Consider the following 25,211-nt stretch of genomic DNA (forward strand, 5'->3'; position numbering starts at 1 on the left):
CACAACCCTATTTGCTAAATGGTAATAAAACAAATTTCCACAGAGAAAATGGAAGGGACTAAATGTCATTGTATGGTCTATAAAATTGCAGATAATTCATACCACTGTTTTCCAAGTTTAAGTGATAAAATAAAAAGCCTCAAGGGCCTGGCAGGCAGGCAGAACTCCCTGACAACTGGACACTGTGGCTGTGGAAGGAAATATAATAGTTTCAATGGCTTCTTTTCAGACAGTAGGAATCATTGTTACTCTGGCAAATTGGAGAGTACCCAGCCTCCCTGAAGGCATTTAAGTCAATTTTTTAAAACCTGGACAGGGACAGGCCCAGCAAATGTAACTGTCAGGCCTTCAGTTTGGAAACCCAGGTCTAAAAACATCTAATGACAGACCCTCGACCACACAGAAATCTCTGCACAAGCAAACTGAGAAGCTCAAAGGATAGACTCCCACATCAAGTAAATCTGGGTGAAAATACTGGCTGCACCTCTTCACCACTCGAAATGTGACTTTGCACAAAATAATGATCCCTCTCTGCCTCGGTCACCTTACATGTAATACCAAGGACACCATCAGTGAGTGTCTTGGTCAGTTTGGGCTGCTACAACAAATTACCATAGACTGGGCAGCTTCAACATTTATTTCTCACAGTTCTGTAGATAGGGAAGCTCAAGACCAAGGTGCCAGCAGATTTGGTATCTGGTGAGAGTCCACTTCCTGGTGTGCATACAGCCATTTTCTCATTGTGTCTTCACATGGTGGAGAGCAGAGAGCTCTCTCGGTCTCTTTATGAAAGTGCTAATCCCATCGACAAGGCCCCACAAACATTCAGCCCTTAAGAGTAAGGAACTCACAGAGTGGTCAGGATTAAAGGTGATCACACAGGCTACGTGCTTAGGAACATCTGAACCATAGCAAACTATTGTTATAAAGGACCAAGGCAACGAATAAGAAGTGATGTAATATTTTCCCAGTTCTGTCTAAATCCATGTTTCAGATTTAGACATGTTGAATCAAGTAACATTCTAATCTAAATTATATACCCTTTAGGAAATAGTTTGCTGTCTTTGGATAGTTGGAAAAATAATTTGGAAAAAAACCGTGATTTCAGAAGCAAGCACTTGGGTTTTCTCCTCAGGTTAATCATCTGTTAGCTGTGGAAAAGCCACTTAACCTCTCTGAAACACTTTGTGTTTCTCTTGTGTACTGTGCTTTGTGAGACATCAAGAAGGTATAGGCCCTAGACAAGGCTCCAGATTATGGAAAGGAGTTTGTAAGAGATTTCACATAATTCTCAGCATCAGTCATACGCTTCTTGAATTTCATAACAGCTCATTCTTCTAAAGAGGGACAAAAAGACCCTGTTTTTTAGGGAATCCAGGTGCCCTGACAATACAGACCATGCTCTGATCCTATCAAACACAGATGAAATTCTGACTGAACTGGAGCTGAGAATCAAACAGATCTTGTAAAATATTTTGTTAAATTAGGCAATACCTCAAGCCCCGCATAGCTGTTTGCATCTACTGATTTGCACAGGTCCTGAGAAACTATCTAGAAAAATCTTATGGAAATTTGAGATTTAAATAAAGCTTAGTGATGGCTGGCAGGACTCCCAAAGAACTAAGCTGCAGTAAGGGATGACGACATATCATAAGAAAAAGAACCTGATACAACAGAGTTGACTAGGCAAGAGACTCAGAAGGATGCATGTGAGTGGTAACTGTAAACATGTAACAGTTGATACCAACATTCATCAGGACCCAACCCTTCTGTGTACCCCTGAAAAAGGTGAGGTCTGAGATTTGGAAATGCTGCATTGCTGGTTTCTGAAACACTTCTGTCTCAAGTAACTTTAGTAGGGGACTCACTTTGATCAAGTATTACACAAAATGTCTATCCTTCTCACTTTACATGTCAATAATGTAGTTTTTTTCAGTATCAAGAGGCTCCTGTTTTACTAGAATCAGGTGCAACCTTTGAGTCCTGAGGACTGGTCATTCATCAGGATAGATTCAGAGTAGCACCTCCGTGGAACGGTTAGAGCTGGAGGCTGCCAAAATTTAGCTCGAGAAACAGAACAAATTCAGAGACACTTACAAGGACTCACTTTCAGTAATAATCGAATGCCCAGAAACACTTGGACAAGGTGAACTGGGCAAAAAACAGCTTCCTGAAGTCAAGCAGATGGCGAATCAGATACAGAGATTCAGATGTTTATATTGATGTGATCACATGTGACCTTGCAGGCTTGTGAAGCCCAATGCATCAAGTTCCAGAGCTGTAAGTTCCAAAAGAAAGCTAGGTTACAGGGAAGAAGATATACGTGTTATTTATCACTCTTTCAGGCACTAATTTCCATGGGAGAGGGTAGAGGCCTGAAAACTACATTTTTCATACTTCCTTGTCCACTGGCTTCTGCTTGTTTCCCAAATGGGAGGCTCAGAAAAGGAAACTGGACTCCAAGAAGGAAAAAAGGAACCATTTTTCCCCATCATCCAGAGGTGCCTTCAGCAGTGAGTATAGCAGCAGATGGTTCCATAAGCACCAGATGTGACAGCAGCAGTGCTTCCAGCAGATCAATGGCAGAGGTGGGGCTCATGAAGCTTTCTGACCTCTGGTTAACATCCCCTTCTTCCTGCCCTTCCAGGAAGCTAGCTTTGTGACCAATTCCCTGCTTGAAATATATTCAACAGTTCTCCATTTTCCCAACTGGTCATTGACAGATACAAAAGCAGAAAGAAACAAGTCAGAGTTATTTTCCTCTAAACAGAGATATTCAATCAAGAGGTTTATTGCATATAAAGGAGAGCTGGCTGTAGTGAACAGAACACAAGACTAGGAGTTAAAAAGACCCAGGACTGAATCCTAGACCCTCCAATTCCCAAACAGGAATGTGCCCAAGTTCATGGAAGCTGCAGAGTGAAGAGAAAACAGGACTGAATAGGGTATAGAAGAGAAGTCTTATCCCAATTACGTCACTTACAAGCCCCAATATTGAGGTCTTTTATCACCTTGGAAAGCCTCAGTTTCCCCACCCAGAGAATGGGTACAATCAGGAACAGACAGTCAAAGAAATTAACAACTGATTCATAAAGACAGCCAATTAAAGGGATACCAAATTTAAGCAATCAAAAAATGTATAGAGTGTAGTCATTGACTAGCAGTCCTAGAGGTTATAAAAGCCTACATCTCATGATTATTGTGACGACAAATGGCCATATTTACCATTTGTTCAATGAGTACTATGTAGGAGATACTATGCTAAGAGTTTTACCTATGTTACTTATGAATCCTTACAAAAATCCCATTTTCAGATGCCAAAACTAAAGGCTTAGAGAGATTAAATAATTAGTTCAAGGTCATTGAGCTAGTAAGTGGGAAAGCCAAGACTTGAACACAAAACCCCACTCTTCCAGCGTCCTGTGGTGTTGTTAGTTGAAATCACTGTGGCATATTTACTTTAGAAGCTGCAAAGTGTGACATGCATATAGAGGATTACTAGTTTCGTTCCACAACCAGCAAATGTCATACAGTGCAAAAGACCATTGCTTTAGAAATGTAGAAGTATCCTCCTCCCTCCGATAGGTCTCGAGGTCTCTAACTTGAGGTCCCCTGTGATCCCATGAACCAAAGGGGTTTTTCACCACAGGGTGAGTTCCAGTTCATATGCACTGCGCTCCTGATCTAATCAAAAGACTAACTGAATTATCACCACTTTATCAGTCAAGCAATACAATTGAATATTATTCTCATTTACATTTCTGAAGCAACATAAAAATAACCCCTTTTAAACTACCCACTCACTTTCTCCTTATATGCTAATGCATGTCACAATTTCAAAGCCTGAAGAGAAATTTCCTGCAAAACATTTCATTGCCTTGAAGTTGCACATGTTCACAGTTCCAATTGGCAGGTTACAAACATGAATTAACTCTGGTTACATATCAATTACATATTGATAAGTCTTTAGGGCAGACACTGATTTAAAACTCTGAGTTATTTCAAGGCTTTAGGATATTTAGCATTAAAAATTCCAACTCAGACTTTAGAAAATATTAGGTTGGTGCAAAAGTAGTTGCAGTTTTTGCAATTATTTTTAAACTTTTAAACCACAATTACTTTTGCACTAATCTAACATATGTATTGTCACCAGTATTAAAAATCAAACCCAAAATCAACTCCCTTATTTAAAAAATTGCTCCTTTGCTCTTTGCTAAAATCAGATCATTTCAATTAATTCTTGTAATCATACAAATAATCCAGTTATTTCAATGTCTTGATTTGAAGTAATGAATTTCAGCTTAGTGCCATGACAGAATTAAAGCAACTGCATAATTAATTCAAAGTCAGCTGCCCACCTTTGTCACGGTTTTTAATTAACAGTGTCACATGTGAACAGTGGGTGACTGCATTTTCATCAAGAGTATGTATTTTATATCTGAAGTACACAACTTTTGGTATTTATTCAGCTTTTCTGTGTTTTATACAAAAGCTTGCCTTTTTGATATTATGTTCAAAAATGATTTAGTGGCTTCCCAGCACATGGCATCAAGTCCTACCAACAGAAGAAGAGTCTCCCTCTGGAAAACTGTTTCCTTCTTGAATTCCTTTCTCCCTTTCCTACTCACGTCTGTCCTTCCTTCTTTAAAGAGCCTTACAAAAATAAACAATATAAGATATTGCTAACAAAGCAAAGGAAACAAGATGAAGTGACAAAAAGAGATGGAAAATGAAAATAAAGGCCGGTCAGAAACAGTGTAGGTGCCTGAAGATCTTTTGTACTTGCTGTGTGGTAATTATAAATTAGGCTCTGAGTTTCCCAGAAACCCTAGCAAAGAGCAGAGAAGGCTACCATTTATGTGATTCTTCATTCCTATAAGACACTTTTCTGGTTGCTAATGTGAAACATGAATGAGAAAGCACAATAATTATTCTGTAGAGGAGAAACAGATCTTAAACCAAGGTGTTCTTATTAAAGAGAGGCACTGCAACCATCAAAATGTTGCCAGCTGGGGATCCAGTCAAAATGGTGGAGTAGGTAAATGCTGTGCTTACCTTCTCCCACAGCCATATCAAAATTACAACTAAACTACAAAAGAACCATTATTGAGAAGCTCCTGAAGTCTTGCTGAACCAAAGCCCTACAACAAAGGACAAACAGAAGAAGCCACCTTGAGACTGGCAGAAGGGTCAGAGACGTGGAACGGGTTGGTTCCACACCCACGTATGACCATTAAAAATTGGGAGGGATATCACGGCTGCAGAGGTCCTCCCAGAGGAGCGAGAGGTCCAGGCCCCTCCCCAGCCCAGGGTTCCAGTTCCAGGGAGAGAAGTCCCCATAATTTCTGGCTGTGAAAACCAGCAGAGATTGTGGCTGAATGAGACAGAGGGCGACTGCACTCCCAAGCGCTCCTCTTAAAGGGCCCCCACCATGGACTTACTCGCTGACGGACTCACTCTGAGCTCCAGCAAAGGGGCAGCAGCTCAAAAGGTGAAAGGAACATGTGGAGAGGACCTGAGTTGTGTGGCTTCAGGTTGAGAACCGGAGGGGCAGCTTTCTTCCAGATGGAGGAGCTGAGCTGGCGGAAGCTATGGTTTCTTTGTTGAGCTCTGCCCCTGCCCCGAGTGCAGATGCATGCAAATGCTACATCTAAGTCTCCATCAGCCTAACACTGTTCATTGGCCCTGCCTTGGTAATTCTGAGACCAGCCCCACCCAACTAGTTAGGGGGATCACTCTTAAATTGTATAAATGTCTAACCACTATGCTGTACACCTGATGTAAGGTACAGCATAGGTAATATAGTCAATAATATTGTAGCATGCTATGGTATCAGATGGTTGCTGGACTTATGGTGATCACTTCTTTAGGTATATAAATGTTGAATAACTATGGTGTACACCTGAAACTAATATAATATTGTGTGTTAGCTATATTTTAATAAAAATCTTTAAAAAATGTTGCCAGCTGAGAGGGGGGTTGGGGGAGTGAGCAAGAAAGGGGAAGGGATTAAGTACAAACTGGTAGTTACAAAATAGTCATGGGGTTGTAAAACTTAGCATAAGAAATATAGTTAATAATATTGTAATAACTATAGATGGTGTCAGATGGGTACTAGATTTATCTGGGTGATCACTTCGTAAGTTATATAAATATCTAATAACTATGTTGTATACCTGAAACTAATATAATATTGTATGTCAACTCTAATTGAAAAATAAAATAATTATTAAAAAAAAGAAAAAGACAGGAGGTGCAGCAGGAAAGTATGGTGAGCCCATGGGGCAAGGAGATGAGGAAGGACAGAAGGAAACCACAACTAAAAAGAATTAAGATATAAATTAAACTTTTTTCTTCCTTCAGAGTCTGGGGTCATAATCCTGAGAAATCTTCAAAATGGAAGTCTGTATATATTTGGACTTGCATCCACTTACTCATCTCCTGCCTAAACCTGTACCTTCTGGAACTAGAAATTGATAGAAAAAATTCTTTGAAAGCAGAAACTTTTTAACTGTTATAAACAGCAGGGAGAAAAGGATGGAGACCTAGAATGCCTTAGGGAATCTTACTTGAGCTGAGGAAACTTACACATCAGTGGGAAGAATCTGGTAGTTAAAAAAAAACAAAACAAAACAAAACAAAATGCATGGGCTATGCCTGAAGTCAGGCAGTGTTTCAGGCCCATATGTATGGGCTTCGGGACAGCACAGGGGTAAGCCACCACCAGGCTCAATGCCCAAACACAAGTAGATGATGTTCTACAAAGACTTATCTTGTGCAAAATCACCAAAGCCACCACAAAAATGCAGCTGTCTCCTCTACAGCCCCAACAAGAAGCAAACAGCCGAACAAACAATATCAGTTGGGTGTCAAATTGTCTGGAAAGAGCTGCCTGCTTACTGCTAAGTTTGTGAGACACTTTACCAAAGGAGAGAACTTGTCAGGAACTTCCCTCTCCAACCAGGCCTGATTCACTGCCAGCTTTCATCACGAGTCAATCCATCCAACAATGACTACTCTCTACAATGGACGCCCTTGAGGGAAAAATACTGGTACTGCTTCTCATATTTCTAAAACCAAGCCCTCGTGTTTCTTTTTTCTTTCTTTTTTCTTTTTTTTTTTTCAGTCCTACCTTATAGTTCACTGAAAACATAGCTCACTGTATACCTCACTATTAAGGTTCTTTTGTCATTGTATTAAATTCTATTTGTTTGATCATCTTCTAGCTAGACCATGGGATCCTTAAGAATAGGCACTTAATGTTAACTTCCTGGCATGTAGTTCAGGTGCTTAGTGAAAGTATAGCAAACAGATTAAGGAACCCTGACTTACCTTTATTTATACGTGGAGCAACATTATTTGAAAACATAGATAACTCCAACTGCTACAAAAAACATGGAGTTTGACATTGGTCATATTTTTCTATCCGGTCTCCATTTCCCCTCCCTAAAAAGCACCTATTTCTTTAGAGGACTAAACTTTCCTCCATTGTATGTCATCTTCCTAAGCAGTACCTGCCTCCCATTATGAAAGCTGGATAGTAAGTGGTCACATGACTTGGCTTGACCAATCAGATGTCATCTCCCAGGACTCTGACTCTTGAGCAGTATATAGAAAGAGGAAATGGCTAGACATTGTCCACAATGCAGAAATGTACTGACCACTTCTTCCTCTGGTTGGCCACTTCTGAGCTCTATTGGAACTCCCAATGTTCTTGTTTATACCTAGGACATCAGTTTCTAAACCCAAGTCCTGACCTCCAGCACTTCCTCCTTAATTCTTTGAGCTTGCACATTGTAGCTTCTCCGAATTACCTTTGAATATGTTAGCAAGTTAGTTTCTGATGCTTGTAGCCAAGAATATTGATAGATATATAATAATAAAGATCAAATGGAATTAGCAAACTCAATTAAATGAAACAAAACAAACAAAAAATGAAATGGCCAGTATGGTCTGACAAAATACTTAAATGTAAGACATTTTATTTAGCCCTAAATGTCAATTAGGACCTCTCTGTCCCTTGATATCTGCAAAAAATTGACTGGAGCCTCTCAATTCTACAGCGCAGACAGGTCTAACGCTTTCTCTCAGATTTCTGAAATTTCCCCAGGCACTTGTTGTCTTCTGCCATCCTGTGCCTTTCGGGTGTCCATTCTCACACATGCATTCTCTCTTCCAAATCACATTTACCCAGACAGGAATGTCAACCATCTCACCAATACACATGCACACACACATGCACGGTCACATAAGATATTTGTAGTACAGTAGGAGGCAGTGTGGTTATATGACCTTGAGCAGGTTACTTGACCTCTTTGTGCCTTAGTTACCACACATTGTGAAATGGGAATAACAATAGCATGTACCTCATAGGATTGTCTTAAAAATTAAATAAGATGATACATGTTAAGCTTATAGCTCATGATGCCTTCACACATAATAGACATTCAACACTCAATTCGTAGCCAAGTTGAAAAGTTTTGCTGAAAAGCTGGATCCTGGGAGTGGTCAGCATATACATCATACACATTTAAAACAAACAAACAAACAAAGATATGCAACCTGCAACCTAACTACTCTCAAAGTCCTTTATAGCCACCATGCCACTGGATGTTTCACCCTTTCCGAGAACAGCTCAAATTCTTTGAAACTTCTCTCTTCTCCAACCTTCTCCCTCCTCTCATTTTCTTATCTTCAAAGCATATAAAACCATGTTCATATACCACCTAAAAATACGTTTTATTAGTGATCCATGCACCACAATTTGTAAATGGCAACCTAATATGCGTCCTTGACCATGGACACCCAGAAGCTGGACTGAGGAGGAAGAAGGTGGAAAGTCTGTGGCATTTGCATATTACCAATCTTGTGGAGAGAGAGGGAGTGGGTGAGGATGACACGTGGTGATGGGATCAAGTTAGAAACCTGATAGAGAGAATAGTCCAGAGACAAGATTCTGGAGAGCGATGTTATCTTGTATCCTGCGCTATTATTCCACAGCACACGAGGCTAATGTTCATTTAATTGAATCGTATTCTGCCATTTGAATCCAATGCTGCTATAAATAAATGTTGAAAAGCTAGAAATCTGAGGGATCATATTATCTGAGTTATCCAAAAAGAAGTGCATTTTAACCAACTAATGCAGTTTTATACAGTGTCTGAAACTCAAAACAATTTCATAACTTCTCACCATCGATATTGCTCACTTTGACCTTTCAATTATCAAAAATAAAATTGAGATTCTCTAGGTTCCACCCTGCTTTCACTGTACAAATAACATCACAAACTTTCAGAGGAAAAATAAACACATGGCACCAGCCTAAAAAATTTGTGTTAAAGTCCTAAGACTCTGAACCAAGTCAGTGCGTTGGGCAAATAACAAAGTCCACGATGCCTCTATTGAGAGTGTAAAATGTTTTATTGCTAAATAGTCAGAGACTCTTTGCATATCTAGGTGTAGTAGAACACAGCCCTGTTGGGAATACATGTAGTAACAGCAACGACTGGCTGTTCAACACCCTTTAGTACATACCCACCACGTGCCAGGGATTATGCGTGAAACACATTCCACCCTTAAGGATTTCCCGGGTTTGGGGTGATAGTGCATTTTTGCAACTCAAGTCACATCTCACTAGAGTTTGCATCAAGACATTTGACAACTCCCTTTTGTCACAGCATTCTACTACATCACACTCAGAGGCACAATGCCCCTGATCTATACCTGAAACGTGCTTTTCTACAGGTCTCAAGTGAAAGTAACATTGTCCTGTGATTACATCAGGAATGTATTTTTTTAGAATGTCTTCCAGCGACTGGTATCCATGTCTAGTTCTCAGACTCAAATGCCAATCCACAACATGTAAGTCTTATTGAATGCAAGTTTCTTGCCCTATTCTGTTGTGCTACATAAAATGCAACAAGCCTTTAAAGAAATAACTTTCTTAGGAGCCATCCTATTGTTTGGTATCCACAGGTGGCAGGAAATTACAGGAAAACAAAGCATAAACCATTTCCATAACTTTACATAACTACAGCATGCAACTAGCATGTCACATAATCTAACGACCTGGCTGCAAAAAAGAAGTGGGCAAACAAGAACCTGCTATAAATCACTACTTAAGTGTATATTCAAAGTTTAGATGTACAGATAGTCTTAAGCTATTTTTACACTATTTCAATACAACTTCTTTCTTCCTATTACAGAGATGAATATCTACTTTACTATAACACCATCACCCATAGTGCAGACTTTTAGTATAGACTTCGGAAACATTTATAGCCCTATTGATTATTTAAGCAGAAGTGAAAAAAACACTTATAATTAAACAGAAACACACTCGTGATTATATACAAAACGTTGAAGAAAATCCATACCTATTAGCTTTCTAACTCTACTATCATAGATTGTTCAGAGGTCTTATAGTTCAAATAACCATAATTTACACCATAATATGTACAGAAATGTCACATACCTCACATTAGCATCAAGTTCGTCCATTACAGGAAATAGGCATGGGTGAGTTGGAAGTCAGTGCCCACGGGGTCCTATAATGTGGGAATAAATAAGAGGTTAGACCATAAGGTAATGCAAGAAAATAAAAGTCTTTGTTAAAGGAAAAATGTCAAATAATCATTGTTTCCTATTTATTAAGACTTTTATTTTACAGAGTATCAAAAAAGTATTTAATAAACAATACTACGGCAAAAAGCTACTGGCATATTGAGGTATGGTACAGCTGAGTTTTGCAAAAGTTTCTTTACGTTTTACTAATCTGGAGATTAAAACCTACAGGTACTTCTTTTTACTCTGTGTTAATCAGTTTATTTGTTATTTTTTGCTCTTCTCGGAAACATAGCTTATTTATATACATATGATCTACATTAGGACACTAGCTAGTGAAAATAGGTACGTACATTGTTATGATTAAAACAATACATTGCCTAAAATGGTCAGTCATTTTGTTTCCTACTGTGAGGATTTTCAGGGTTTTATTTTTCATTTACCCTTTTTGAGGGTGGGTAATCACATACCCCTTTGAGAATCTAGCACGCTCTTGAGAACTCTCTGCCCAGAAAAACATGGACGTGCCTGAACATACATACACACTTTCTGGGGAGCCCACAATTCCTTGAGGCCCATCCATGAACCCCAGGCTAAGAACTCCCAGTCGAAGGGGAGTTAACTTTCAAACTACCAGAAGTTCCTCTAGCACAGACTTTCAGAAGACCCTACACCGGTTAGTAGACGGACACCTACAGATCTCCACCAAATCGGCAGTCTTAACTGACTTTACAGTTGCATTTTTTTCAGAAGAATTCCTATTTTTCATCACATTTGTTCCACAACACAATGACTCAGAGAATGCAGAGGCAGAAGAGCTTGGTCTGTTTCTCCTGGCATTACCCTGAGCAAGTTCCTTTTTCATTCTAAGCTTCATCACCCTCTTCTCAATAAACAGACAGGATTGGAAGAGATGACTCTGGGTTCATTTCTGGCTCTGATATTCTATCATTCCATCTGCTGATTTATTAATCAAATCTAACCAAGAAGAAACTGTAAATCTGTTTACATAACAGAACTATGAACCTCAGCCTGGACCCTTGGATGCTTTGGTCAGGGTGGACCAAACACATATGCCTGGTAGCCAGGAAGAGAATGGCAGACCACCAGATCTGGAAAGGATACAGATCTCTCGGGGTTTTTCAATGTTCGCTCTTTAGAGCCTCTAAGATGAACATGGGTGCCTGTGGGCATTTCTACATCTGTGGCAGGTGTGGAGAAGGCTCAGCCTACAGGACTCTGAACCTAGACTCTGACCTCAAGCAAAGTAGCTTTGTCCACTTCTCTTTTACGTTTTGAATATGGAATAATCTTTTATTTGAAATACTTAAGTACAAAGCCCTAACAATCAAAGTGACGAAGTTCCATCCTCTTTCCTCCTCTACCTAAAATCATTCCTGAAGTAATCATATCCAATTCCACTGAAAATGATTGCTCTTTAGCAAGCCAGTGAGACAGCATACATTTTGTTAGAGTTGACAAAAGACAAGTTGGTGAACAGTGCTTATCTTGATTTAATTGATCACTCATAGTCCACTATTTTCTGCAGTGTTCACCAGGGATAACTAATCAGAACCACGATTACAGAGACACCTCTTGTCAGGAAGATCGCACAGAGTGAGAGGAGTATGCAAGGAACCAGTGCTTTTATCTTGCATACTTACATTTCTAGCTCCTTAACACTACCTAGTTAATTGATAATCATCAACTGAGCGCATCTCCTATGCTCAAGTACAAGCTCTGTCACTTCTAAAAGTTGTCAATTTGGAATTCAGTTAGACACTGTGTGTGTATATATGCACATGAGTGTGCGTGTGTTTTAGTGATAATCATGCTATATCCTACCACCTGGATAAAGGGACAAAGAGTGATACCCTCCATTATTGGTCTTCTTCAGAGAAACAGTCCTAGATAATTATAACCAGAAAAATAACATAGCAAGTCCTGGAAAAGAGGTGGAGGAGGGAGTCAAATAAACCCTTCTACCACGTGAGGTACAAATGAAGGTCTCGGTATTCTCTCAGGGCTAGGACAAGCTCAAGCCACTGGAATTATTCAAAACATACTTCCTGTCACAAAAGTTACAGTAACATACAACTCTGTCACACTCCTTGGAGCGTCTTCTCCTTGATGAATACATTCAGAATCTGATCTTTCCTTAAAAAGGGAGAAGAGGAAGAGATCATCTTATTATGCCACCCAAGGCTTCTTCCAACCCCTAGTTTTCTAGCTTGCACATTTTAAATACCTAAAGGGCAAGTACTTACCCAAAAGGTAAGTACATCCCATCTTTAACCTTGTTCTTTGATTCAGAATACTCTGAAAGATTGTTGTGGAATAGTCATTAATGGTTAACAGAAGGTGTGTAGCTGCATCTCGATTATAAAAAGTGTGAGCACAGTACTCACTTGTAAATTGTCCCCACCTATTCAAGTCGAATATCGATGTAGTTTGGCACAGTGCCAACATCTGCCAACCTGGAGCTATGTCATAACCTCAGCTTGCTTTGCTGCACTTTGTTTTGTTTTGTTTTTTCTTTAGTTTTGGCTGCATAATGGATATTCATGCATAACTGTGCATGAATTGACCACGTTTCTTTATAGAGTATGCCTACATGGGTTAAATTTCTACATCAAAGGGCATTATTTCAATACCTTTGTTTTGGACAAGTGTCAGTAGTAAGTAAAACATTATTTACCTAAATTGCCAAATTGAGGGTGGAAGTCTGACATATAGAAAGAGCACTGGACCAGGAATTACTGGGCCTGGGTTCACAGCCCCACCCTGTTAACTCAAGGTTTCTATTCTTACGCAGGTGTGGGGGAGGAAAAATAATTTTCCCTCTACCCTTATAAGCGCTTGGCTGAGAACCCCCTGTAATAAAAGACAGATAAACAGGAAAAAGACAAACAAGTTTAACAACATGTTTACCTCCTGTATACATGGGAGAGACCCAAGAAAACTGAGTAACTCTTCAAAATGCCCAAGCCACCACGTTAAAAATCATGTCCAGCTAAAGACAAAAGAAGATGGCAGGGGGCTAAGATAGTTAGGGGGAGTTACCAGGAAAAGCACAGCAAACAAGGGTAAGGTCGTTATGCAGATTAAGTCATTGCCTTCTCTACTGATAAGAGTTTCAAGAGTTTTAGAGTCATTCTTCTCTTCCTGGTACCAAGAGAGACAAATGGAGATTTCCCTTATAAATGTAGATGTTTCTTACAAAGCGTAATTTCTATGCAGTTTTCAGAGCTTTTCCTATGTCTGCTGTTTCTTAAGAATAATCAGCCTAAAATAACCCTTATGCCAAAGAGACATATTTTGGTTGCAAATTCTGCTCCCTTTCACAAGCTTGTTCACCAATCTGAGTCTCAATTTCTCCAACTGTAGAATGGACTGGGCTAGAGGGTGTTGGGCCGGGTAAACAAAGGCAGAAATTTCAATCACAGCTTCACAGAAGTTAAAGGAAATTTCAAAGAGCTGAGTTTCTCATCATTGGAGGCATTTAGGCAGCATGTGGGTAACTGTTTAAGGACGTCTATCTAAATGAGACGTGTGATTTTGGTGACTGCTGGGGATTCTTCCAATGCTAAAATTGGAGGACTGTGATAATCCATGTTATCTCTGCCTCCCATATTCCCAGAAAAAAAAGAAAAGGTTTTTGAATCATTTTATAATTTTAAAAAAGGATGAATGCTCAATTCACATATACTATTTCAAACAGGCACAATCACAGACATCTTGAGCAGGTGAGACAAAAATAAGAGCAATATAATGGGAAATCAAATAAGTCCAGATACTTATGAAGCATTAGGTATTCAAATGCTTCTCATAGGCCTCACTCATTACCTCATTGCTCTAACCCACTCCTGGCCACATGCATGAAAACACACAATCTCATCAGGATCAAACACACAAGCATCCCCAAATCCCCAAACCATCTTCTACATCCCATGGTGACCATGATTTCCTAATAAACTTCACTGGGAAAACAACTCTTGGATCACCTGAAAAATTACAACTGTGGAAATCCTCACTAAAAGGAAGAAAATAATTCATTCCTCTCCTTGGTTATTTACTTGGACTTTGTTTTCTAGAAAATATTTGGCAATTATAGAATGCTGTCTCAGCAATGTTTTTTGGTTTTCGGTTTTAACCTATGTGAAAAATGACATAAATGGAGCCATTTCGAAATGAAGTTGGAGCTGCCATTCTAGGGGAACTGCCATGGATGTCTTGATCCTTGAATCTTTAGACTGTAGACAAAAAGGAATACTATGAAAAGTAACCTCACAGGGTGATCTGATCATAAATTCCTAACTAAGTAGGTCATGGTGCGTAGTCACACCCGAGGCCTACAACTTCTTTACTAAAAGGCTTATCTTTGCCTTAAGCCAGCCCTGTCCATTGTTTCTGTGCATCTACTGTGTTTCCCCGAAAATAAGACCTAGCCGGACCATCATCTCTAATGCGTCTTTTGGAGCAAAAATTAATATAAGACCTGATATATTATATTATAGTATAGTATATTATTATACAGTGGTACCTCGGTTTTCGAGGAAACAAGATAGGTTAACACACCTCTGAAATATCTCTTTTCAGACCCCTCAGAAGAGAAACAATCCTCAAAAGAGCACATAATCTTGTAAATTCTCCTGCAATCTAATCCCACTGTGTTTCCTCCCACCTTCATGTAATCTTCCTTATATTATGTCCCTAATTCCAAATGCATAAACTAAGCTGCAAACTATCATTCTAAGTATTTTTCTCGTCTGTTGAGATCTTGCTTCCAGGCATAGCCTCTGTTTGGCTCAAGTACATTTTTTCAAAAAATTCTCTACAGTTTTGGACATTCTTACATCGACAAGACTGTTTGAACTGGACCAGATCCTTGGACTGGGCCAAACCAACATTGTCTTACAAACAATTGTTTATAAAACCAGCAGGAAAGTAGACATAAGGACTGATCATTAGGGACTCTCTCTATCTAAAAATAGAGCCAGTAACCAATAATGTATAGCAAGAATAGCTCAGTTTATCAGCATCGATAGGAATTCTTTCTTTTTTATGTTATTATTCCTCTTCTTTTCTACACCTTCACCCTGTAATTGGGACACTGTTTGGGTTTCTGCCTAAATCTGTGCTCCCCTAGTCGCAATTCTTTGATCCCAAGTAAACACTTGTTGCCTCTCATTTTGGCTTTTTAATTTTGGTTAATACCTTAATCAGTTAATACATACTCTTTAAAAGAATTATTCCCTGTAAATTACCCCAGAAAAAATCATATTATTTGTTTATTTATATAGACATCTAAATGGTAGTGTACAAGTGAAAATGTAAGCCATTTAAAAAAGAAAAAAAGAGCCTGCGTTCCAGAAGCTGGACCTTCATTTGCCAAGTATCTCGTTCTAGGGGTGGTAGTCAAAATGCCATTTGTGCTAAATCATCTAGAAAGATTTAGTCCTGAATAAAAGCTTCTAGCCATTTTATTTCCATAAAATCCATATAGATGTCAATTCAGTTACACTTACGGGACAACCAGGCTGACATGTTCAATTAAGATGCAAAAATGGCTTTTAACTTTTTTCAAAATAACTAAGAAAATAGTCTTCCTGGGTCATATATATATACACACACAAACACACACACATACATATATATGTATATGTGTGTATACATATGTATATATATATACATATATATATACATACCTACATATATATGTGTGTATATATGTGTGTATATATATATATATATACATATAAATATATATATATATATATATATATATATATATATATATATATATATCTAGATATATATCTCAGCTAGGAAGTTAGCCCCTTTGTCAAAAAAAGAAGAAAAAAAAAACAGAAACAAAAAACCTGATATTTAAAACAGCCCTTACCCAATGAAAGAATATTAAACAGGCATAAACAGACATACCCAATCTATCCTCCAAAGAGTGTGACCTGGGTTGTGAGGTTACAAGAAACCAGATCCAGTGAAGTATGGCTCTGGATATTTCATGAAGGAAAAAAGAACATTCAGGGGGCATTTATTCATGTATTTACTTTTTTGATCACTTGATTAATGTCTGAGTCCGAATTTGGCAACAGGTTCTATGAGGAAAGAGACACAGTATGTGATCAGTATCTGTTAAATGACTAGCATGACATAACATGAAAGTTCTATTTGATAATGAGAGAAGGAATTAGCCTTGTTGTTGTGTCTCCAAAGGAGAGACGAGCGTAGGTCTGAAGAGTTTGAGATTCACTATGAGGTAGATGACCCCACAGCACAGCTGTCCAATTATTGACCTGTGTGCCGTGGCAAGCGACAATGTCCATCCCAGTGGGAGGCTCAAACAGAAGCCAGAAAACCATCAGACAGTCACGTTTGAGGGGAGGAAGCAAGTCTTGGATGATTCCGAGTTCAATGAAATCCAGGAATGCAATGAGAGCAGAACTAAATTCAGAGACTGTTTAGTTCTCAAGTTTAAACGTGCATAAAAACCACCCTGAGGCCTGTTAAAACACATCGGCTGGGCCCCACCCCCAAGGTTCTGATTCAGTAGGTCTAGAGTGGTGAATTTTCATTTCTAATAAGTTCCCAGGAATTGCTGATGCTGTTGGTGTGGGGACCACGCTTTAAGGTAAAACATCAATTTCCCAAGTGTGGTTCTCATGCCACTGAAGAAAGCACATGACATTGGGTTGTAGGTGGGGCGTTAGTGCTATCAGAGATGAAAAATGCCTTTTCTTTTCATTTTCTATTTTAATCACAATTATTTACGTTGAAGAAAGGGACTCACATAAGTGTTAGCTTATCTTTGAATCCTTCCTGGTATTTGTTAATCTCGTTTTTCATAATAAAGAACAGGTCTCGGGCTCACAGTCTTTTGTGAGAAACACTATTGTCTTACTGGGGTCTCCCCAAGAAGCAGATCTTAAGGAGAGGATTACATAAGTGCACATAGTTTATTTAGCTGGCTGACGGGTGATGATACAGGGAAGGGAATGAAAGGCAGCCAATGAGGAATGTGTGAAGCCACTGAAGCTTAATCCAGAAGGGAAGGGAAACGGTGTAAAACATACGGGCAGCATTATCGTGGACAAGTGGGGAGGGAATTGGGGTACTGATACTCCCACACTTATCATTCATTAATTAAGTGCTGTCCACAGGGCGACACAGATTCCCAAGCACCTCCAGCTAACTGTGCTTATGAGCAAAACAGTCAATTCCAGCAGAGTGAGGGCAGTCCCCTAAAGGCGTACAGAGATATGGTGAGGGGATCTGCAAGAAAATGGGAGGGACAGAGACAGTGTCTGCTCCCACTGCCGGAACTACAAGCTGAGACACTGTTTTGTGTGTGTTGCATTTGTTTGTGCAATTACCTTCTATTTCTTGCAGTTGGTACTGGTTTCCACTTACATTTTTGTTTCTTTGGAAAATAAAACAAATTTATTTAAGGAAAACTAATTGATCTAAAGAAAAGTGCTATGCAGATAATGCTCCAGATGGCACGAGAAGGTGGCAAGAATTACAAAGGCAGTACTCAAAAGATTGGAGTTTGGGAAACACTGGCATAGTGGTTTAAAGCAGAGGTTGGCACATTTTTTATGCAAAAGACCATTTAGCAAATATTGTAGGCTTTTCGGAGCATAAGGTCATTATCACAACTACTCTAATTTGCTGTTGTAGTGTGCAAACAGGCACAGACAATATGTAAATGAATGAGCATGGCTGCTTTCCAATAAAATGTATTTATGGACACTGATTTGAATTTCATATCATTTTCACTTGTCACAAAATAATATTCTTTCGTTTTTTTTCAACAATTAAAATATGTAAAAACTCAGCTCCCAGGCCATACAAAAACCAGGCAGCTGATCAGATAGTTTGCCCGTCCCTGATTCAAAGCACAGCCTTGGAATCAGTCCTAGTTTTATCAAATACCAGTATGTCTTAGAACAAATTACGTAGTTTCTTAGCCTTAGTGGCCTCATCTGTATAATGGGGATAAGCATAATACTAACCTGAAAAGGTCATGGCAAAAAATAAATGAAATGAATAATTACAAAGCAGGTGTCCAGTGAGTTCACAATATAATGTTGGCCAGCTATCGTAACAAGGTGGTCTCCAGCGTGGCAGTGTCCCAGTCCTTGGAGGCTGGACATTTCCTACTCTGCTTCTCTACAAAGGCAGCAATACAGCTAGGGGCTGAGCTCCCCTACTCTTGGATGCGGTTACAGAAATTATTCCTCTTCTCTATAGGAGAGGCCCCTGAAAGCTGAGACTGAGAATGCCTAAAGGGTTTTGTCACCACTGATTTCACGGGCCTAGAATTGGGGGCAGGTCAAGCCAAATTTGCATTCTATCTAAACCGCTTTCACAATTAGTGTTTTGAACCTTGCAGCATTATGCTGCAGACAGCAGTGTTTCTCAAACATTAGAATACCTAAAAATCACTTGCAAAACTGCAGATTTGGGTGCCTCCCTCGAAGCCTCTCTCAATCAGTAGGTCCAGGTATCTGCATTTTAACAAAGAAATGTCCCAGTGATTCTGGTAGAGATCGTTCATGGAGAGCAGTTTGGGAAACACTGTGAGAATGGAGCACAACCCACACAGGTGAGCACATCCTTCTGAAATCCTCTTGGACAGTTTTTCCATATCTGTTTAAATGCTTCATTGGCTGAAAGACCTGGATTACAGTCTTTTCTGTGCATGCTAAGGGGAAAAAGTCTCTGCCAGCATTCTACCTCTTCTGTCCTCACTCTTCTCTTTCTTCTGAGCCTCCTGGATTAGGAAACAGTTTATACAGAACTCTCTGTCTCAGAGATCATGTGCTGATTATCAGACCCAATTAAGCATCCCCATGCAATCTTGAAGGACACGGACTATTTACAGCTTAGATGGAAATTCTGGAGCAGAATCTGCATCTTTCCTGGATTAATAAGATGTCACCTCCCAAAAGACTGCTGTCCAAAATCTCCTTCCAACAGTTCCCAAACAAACCCCTCAGGAAAAAGATAAAACTATACCCGTACATTTTAGAGGGACCCATGTAACAAAGAAGAGAAGAATCCCAGAGAGGAAACAGGAGAGGAATAATGACACATTTCTATAACTGATATTTGTTGAACACATACTAAGTACCAAACTTACCACATGTGTTACCTCATTTCATCTTCACATCACGCTATGGAGTATTGCAATTGTCCCCACTTCACAAACGAAGAAACTGAGGCACAGAAAGGAGACACCATGCAAAGCCACTGTCATGCGGGGTCTGTGGTCCCCCTCCCCTCACAAGAACGCAGGACATGGTGAGGCCAAAAAGGAGCACCCACGGAGCCATGGGTAGGAGAGTCATACCACCATATTCTCGATGGCGGCTGGTCGAGACACAAACGCAAACATCCACCAGTACCCCATGGGGGGGGGTCTTCCTGCAACCCAGTCTCGCTGGCGGCCGGGCGAGACACAGGAGGTAGGATCAACATGATCCGCAACCCACCGTCTGCTTCTCTGCCAACCAACCAACTCCCTTGCCTACTGCAATCTGCGCTTGTCTGCTAGCCAACCAACCAACCCTTCACCAACTACAATCCGCACTTGCTAGTTCAGTCGCAGCAGTTATATCAGTGGCTAATGGCTAACTGGCTACAGCTGATGACCAACTAGTCACAGCTGATGACCATCTACTACCTGAGCCAGCACCTTTCCATATGAGGCCGAGAGCCTAGAAACTGCTCTCTGGGGCTCTGTCCCCACAGCCACACTGCAGTGTTTTCAGATCCCAGACCCTTAACTTAGTAGTTAAGTTAGCTCATAAAGGATCCATATCTCAATAGTCCCCCATCTCAACTTTTCCAGCACAATTTTATTAACTAGATATTTATGGAGCTCCTTAAAGCCTACAGAATGTCTGCTGGCACTTGAAAGAGGATACGTTTTTTACCAAGGCACGACTTTCCTTTCAGCACCATGTGACTCTGAGTTCCTCATTTCGCTTCTATAAGCCCCAGGTCTCCAGCTGCTCAATGTGGTTAAGCTAGCCAGCCCACCTGTCTTGCAGATTTGCTACTACTCATAAAGTTCAAATAAGGTAACATATGGGAAGTCCTGTAAACATTGTAAAAAGTTATCTGAAATAGTAATTTCCCAGCTTGTCATTTCCAGAAATTCCTTTTAAATGTTGATAAGGAAGAAAGAGTATATTAGTTTTGCAAAATGATCTATGCCAAAAATCAGATTTTCCGGATATCTAGGAAGGTTGTAAAGTGCCAAATCTGAAGGTCTTTGCAGAGCAAGGGAAACACTGTTTCTGCTTGAAAAATGAACTATTTATCATGGATCAAGGTAATGGAAATTTCAGGAGCTTGAGAATCAGACCTCCTGGTGCTGGTCATTACCCTGCCACTGACTGACCTTGAATGAATCTTTCTCTCTCCCCTTCCAGGAGGTACAATGCTACTTGGTGGCTAAAAGTGATTTGGGGAATCAGACTGCCAGTGTTAAATGCCAGCTCCATCACCTATCTCCTCAGGAGGTGGTGACCTTGGGCAAGTCAGGTCAACTGACTTGGTTGCAGTTTCCCAATTATAAAAACGAGAATAAGAAACAGAAACATACTTTGAAATCATCCCCAAAATGGAATGATGAGTGGAGAGGTGGATAGATAGAAATATGGTAAAGAAAGTTAGTAAAATATTAATTGTAGAACAAGTCAGAGTAGTGTGAGGTGAGCCAGAGACCTGACATGAATGAGCAGAATGAGAAGCCAGGCCACATGACATAGAATCCAAGTGGACAGAGAGGAACCAGGATGCAGCCATATACGTATCAGAAACCAAGAGGTACCGTATGCATGAATGGAAACAGCAGAACCCTACGCAGGAATGCCGAACATGGTGGTGGTGATGATGGGGTGACCCTGAAAAGAAAATAGATGTTTCTCGATCAAACATCCTTTTGGTAGGAGAAAAGCACTGGATTTGGATTCAAACCTGAAATCAAATCCTGTCTCTGACATACTAGTTTTGTGACAACAGAAGACATTCATTCGACTGTCCACTAGACCACCTGTATTGGAAATATCTACAACTACAAAAGCGAGCCCCGTGGCGACTATGCTTCTGCTCTGACCTCTTGGTCATAAATAATTGGGCCAATCAGATTTTCTTTCTTGAGAATTTGAACAGAGAAACAACACCCTCTTGGGAATGTGTCACATTAATGGCAGAGTAATGGGGAAAAGATCGTGAACTCCTGGCACTGAGTTCTCTGGAGATGACCTGGTTCCCATCCATCCTGTGGTACAGTTCCTTGAATCCATGACAAAAGCCACATTATTGTTCCAATAAATTCCAATTTTTGCTTATACAAGCCAGTATTGACTTCCATTATGCATAAGCAAAAATATATACTTACTAATACAATTAGTCCTCTAACTAATACAAGAATTTTGTTAAAGTTTCCAGGCCTTGGTTTCCTCATCTATAAATGTGAGAAACATCCCTTTTCTCGGGGTGTTTATTTGATATAAAAATCAAAAAAGACCATAGCACATAGCAAATATTCAATGAACATCACTTAAATTGGATGTCAGTTTCAGAACCTCTAGATCTTTCTGAGCAAGTGCTTGGAGTCCCTCTGTTTAGGTGGAAGACATGTGCTCACACGAAAAAGAAACAGATGCTGACAGTCAAGAAGGAAGAGGTTGACTGCGAAATTGGGTTTTAAAAGAAACTTTTTCTGATTAAGGTTTTAAAAGTTTAACATAAATTTTCTGACTTGAGTTTTTGTTGGGTTTCTTCATGGTGCTAATACTGATTTGAAAGAGAAAGAACTACAAAGCACCTACACAGGAAACAAAAGCTGGATGGACAGGTAACATACCATTCTTAATCTCAGAGGAACAAGTCAGAATGTATCTGGCAGTAAACAAGATATTAAAGGACTTTTTATTCGGATTTTCCTGTGAGTAATGAGGGATTTTATCTTCCAAATTGAAGTAGCAGTGGGGGTGGGTGGAGGTAGGGACCATGAAAAGATCTAAGATCAGAATTAATCCAACTTAGAAGTACCACGGCTGAAAAAAGGCTGAGGCTTTTCTGAAATTCAAAATGAGAGGCAAAGCTTAGATGCTTCGTGAGAGATGTCCACTAGTCCTCAGCAGTTACTATTCTTTCAATCTTGATCTAGCCATTGATTTTCATAAATCCAAATAATTTTATCTTAGAAATACATTTTAAAAAAACAAAAACTCAGGTGGATGGGTTGTGAGCTTTACTTAGTTATTTAGGTCTTAACCACATGGTTCTCACATTGTGGTCCCTGGACCAACAGCATCCGTATCACCTGGGAACCTGTTAGAAATACACATTCTCAGACCCCAACCCAGAAGCACTGAATCAGGAACTCTGGAGGTAGGGAACAGCAGCATGCATTCTAACAGGTCCTATAGATGATTCTGATGCTTTCCAAAGTTTGAGAACTACTCTCCTCTTAACCAAACTCTAAGACTCGCAAAACCAAGGCTCTACTATCTATTCACGGGCAGCAATCAGACCTGCGGATGTGTTGATATAGGGTCTTTCAGGAAATAGTCAACTTTCTGAAGGCTTGCCTTGAATTTTCAAGCTCAATAGTAACTGGTAAGGTTGTCATTCTTACCCTAGCAATAAACCTACTTGACAGTCATTTACATTGCCCTTCTATTTCTCTGTCCAAAGGTGGACCACTTTCTACTGTGTCTGTAGTATAAAAACAGCGTGCAGAATAGAAGAATGAAAAGGGCAGGACAAGAATATGTAAAGGGGGAACTGATAAAAATATGGCAACTTTCATTTTGGTGATAGAAGAGACATCTCAAGTTTAGATGATGGGCAAGGCTTAATGGAAAAAGAAATGTCTCATTCATTGTTTGTTCCTTTTAGCCATCCTTCCTTTCCCCTGAGCCCCTCTCCCCCAATTTACCCAACCCAGCCACCACTGCTCTCACCCTGCATTTATGCCCTGGGGCTATTTCTGAATAACATGAATAACAAAGAGATTGGAGAAGACACAAAAGAGAGAAAGCCCATGATTTCATCTGGACACAACTGCCAACCTCACATCTCTAGCCTTTCTAGAAGCAGACTTGGTTCTACAATTGACCTAGAGGACGTTTCAGATCATTTCCACCCTGTAACATCAAGATGCATTTATGGAAGGCAGTTTCATGTGGGGCTTCAGAATACAGACTCTGGGGTCAGACAACACACCCACCAAGTCCAGCTCTAACACATCACAGCTGAGAGAACATGAGCATGTCACTCCATCTAAGATTGAGTTAGCTCATCTCTAAAATGGGGGGAATAAAAGCATCTCTCTCATAGGATTCTTAATGAAGATTAAATGAGCGTTGAGAACCATGCCTGGCACATATCAAGGGGTGGAGCAATGCGAGCTATCAGGATTATTATTATGTTGTCTCTGAAATGCTTCTCAGCCTTCAGCAGCATCTTGAGCATTTCCAGACATAGCAACAAGGCGATGAGAAACCAGGAGGCATAAAGGTAAATGTGTGAGGGTGGCCAAGTGGGAAGGGGGTGGAAAAGCAGCTAGCAACACAGCAATTCATCCATGTATTAATATACTTTATTGTAAGGTATTTCTGTACAAGGCTACAATACTTGTGTTTGAATTACACGTACAACAGTCGTTTTCAACAGGGATTGGGGCAGGGCAACTTTGTCCCCCAAAGGGACATTTGACAATGTCTGGAGACATTTTTGGTTGTCACAACTGGCGCTTGCTACTGACATCTAATGGGTGCCAGCGGTGCTGTTAAACATCGTATGATGCACAGGACAATCCCTCACAACAAAAAAGTACCTAGCCCCAAATGTCAAGGCTACAGAGGTTTGAGTAGTCTGAATTATAATGTTGGGTGACGTTATCTCAATAAGACTTGACACATTTTTTCAATTCTCAAACAGGTAATGGTAAGGAAGATTCTGAAGTTGATGGGAAAGTGAGAATGGGTGACCTGTAAGACTCCTTCAACTCTAAGGCATAGTATATGCACTTGACCCTCCACCACAAACTTAGGTCAACAGTGCAGTTCACCCTTTTCCCCTTTGCCTATTTCCTTTCCTTAAAGAAAAACTGAATTTTTTAAAAAGATGGTTAGATATTAGAAGGTAATGCTAAACCATTAGGAGAAATGTCTCTTGCTAAAACAAAGAACACGAATGACAATTAGATAATTTTAAAGCTGGAAGAAACCTTAGAAACGATTTAGCAGCTAGGTTTTAGTTGAAATTTTTCATCACATTTCACAAATGAAGAAATAGACTTAGAAAGGCCAAGATATTTGATCTAGATCATATAATGCTACAACCATCAGAAGGTCTAGGTTCTTAAAAAAAAAACATTTCACTTATTAGTCAAACAGTCATAATAATATCAAGGGTCTCCTTAACATTGGCTTTGCTTTTTTTTTTTTTTATTTCCCCAATGATCACAGTCTATATCTGTTCCTATTTCCAGAAATCCCTGAATATGGGTTTCTCCCAATAAGGTAGTGACAGTAGGAAGGAAAAAAACAAAACATAAAAACAAAAAAATTAGACTCAAGAGGTATTGAAGGAAAGCTAAT

General features: G+C 39.7%; 1 protein-coding gene across 8 annotated transcripts in view; it reads right to left on the reverse strand.

The window, feature by feature from the left end:
- HTR4 (5-hydroxytryptamine receptor 4) overlaps positions 1-25,211 on the reverse strand; it is a 154,838-nt gene that overhangs the window by 127,303 nt on the left and 2,324 nt on the right. For all 8 annotated transcript variants that reach the window (XM_074313739.1, XM_074313738.1, XM_019734368.2 and 5 more), the window contains exon 2: positions 10,475-10,547. In XM_074313739.1, coding sequence (XP_074169840.1) covers positions 10,475-10,500 — 26 coding nt within the window. In that variant the 5' untranslated portion in view covers positions 10,501-10,547. The remainder of the gene's footprint in view (positions 1-10,474; positions 10,548-25,211) is intronic.

Source organism: Rhinolophus sinicus, linkage group LG10, assembly GCF_036562045.2.
Source record: "Rhinolophus sinicus isolate RSC01 linkage group LG10, ASM3656204v1, whole genome shotgun sequence".
Lineage (NCBI taxonomy): Eukaryota > Metazoa > Chordata > Mammalia > Chiroptera > Rhinolophidae > Rhinolophus > Rhinolophus sinicus.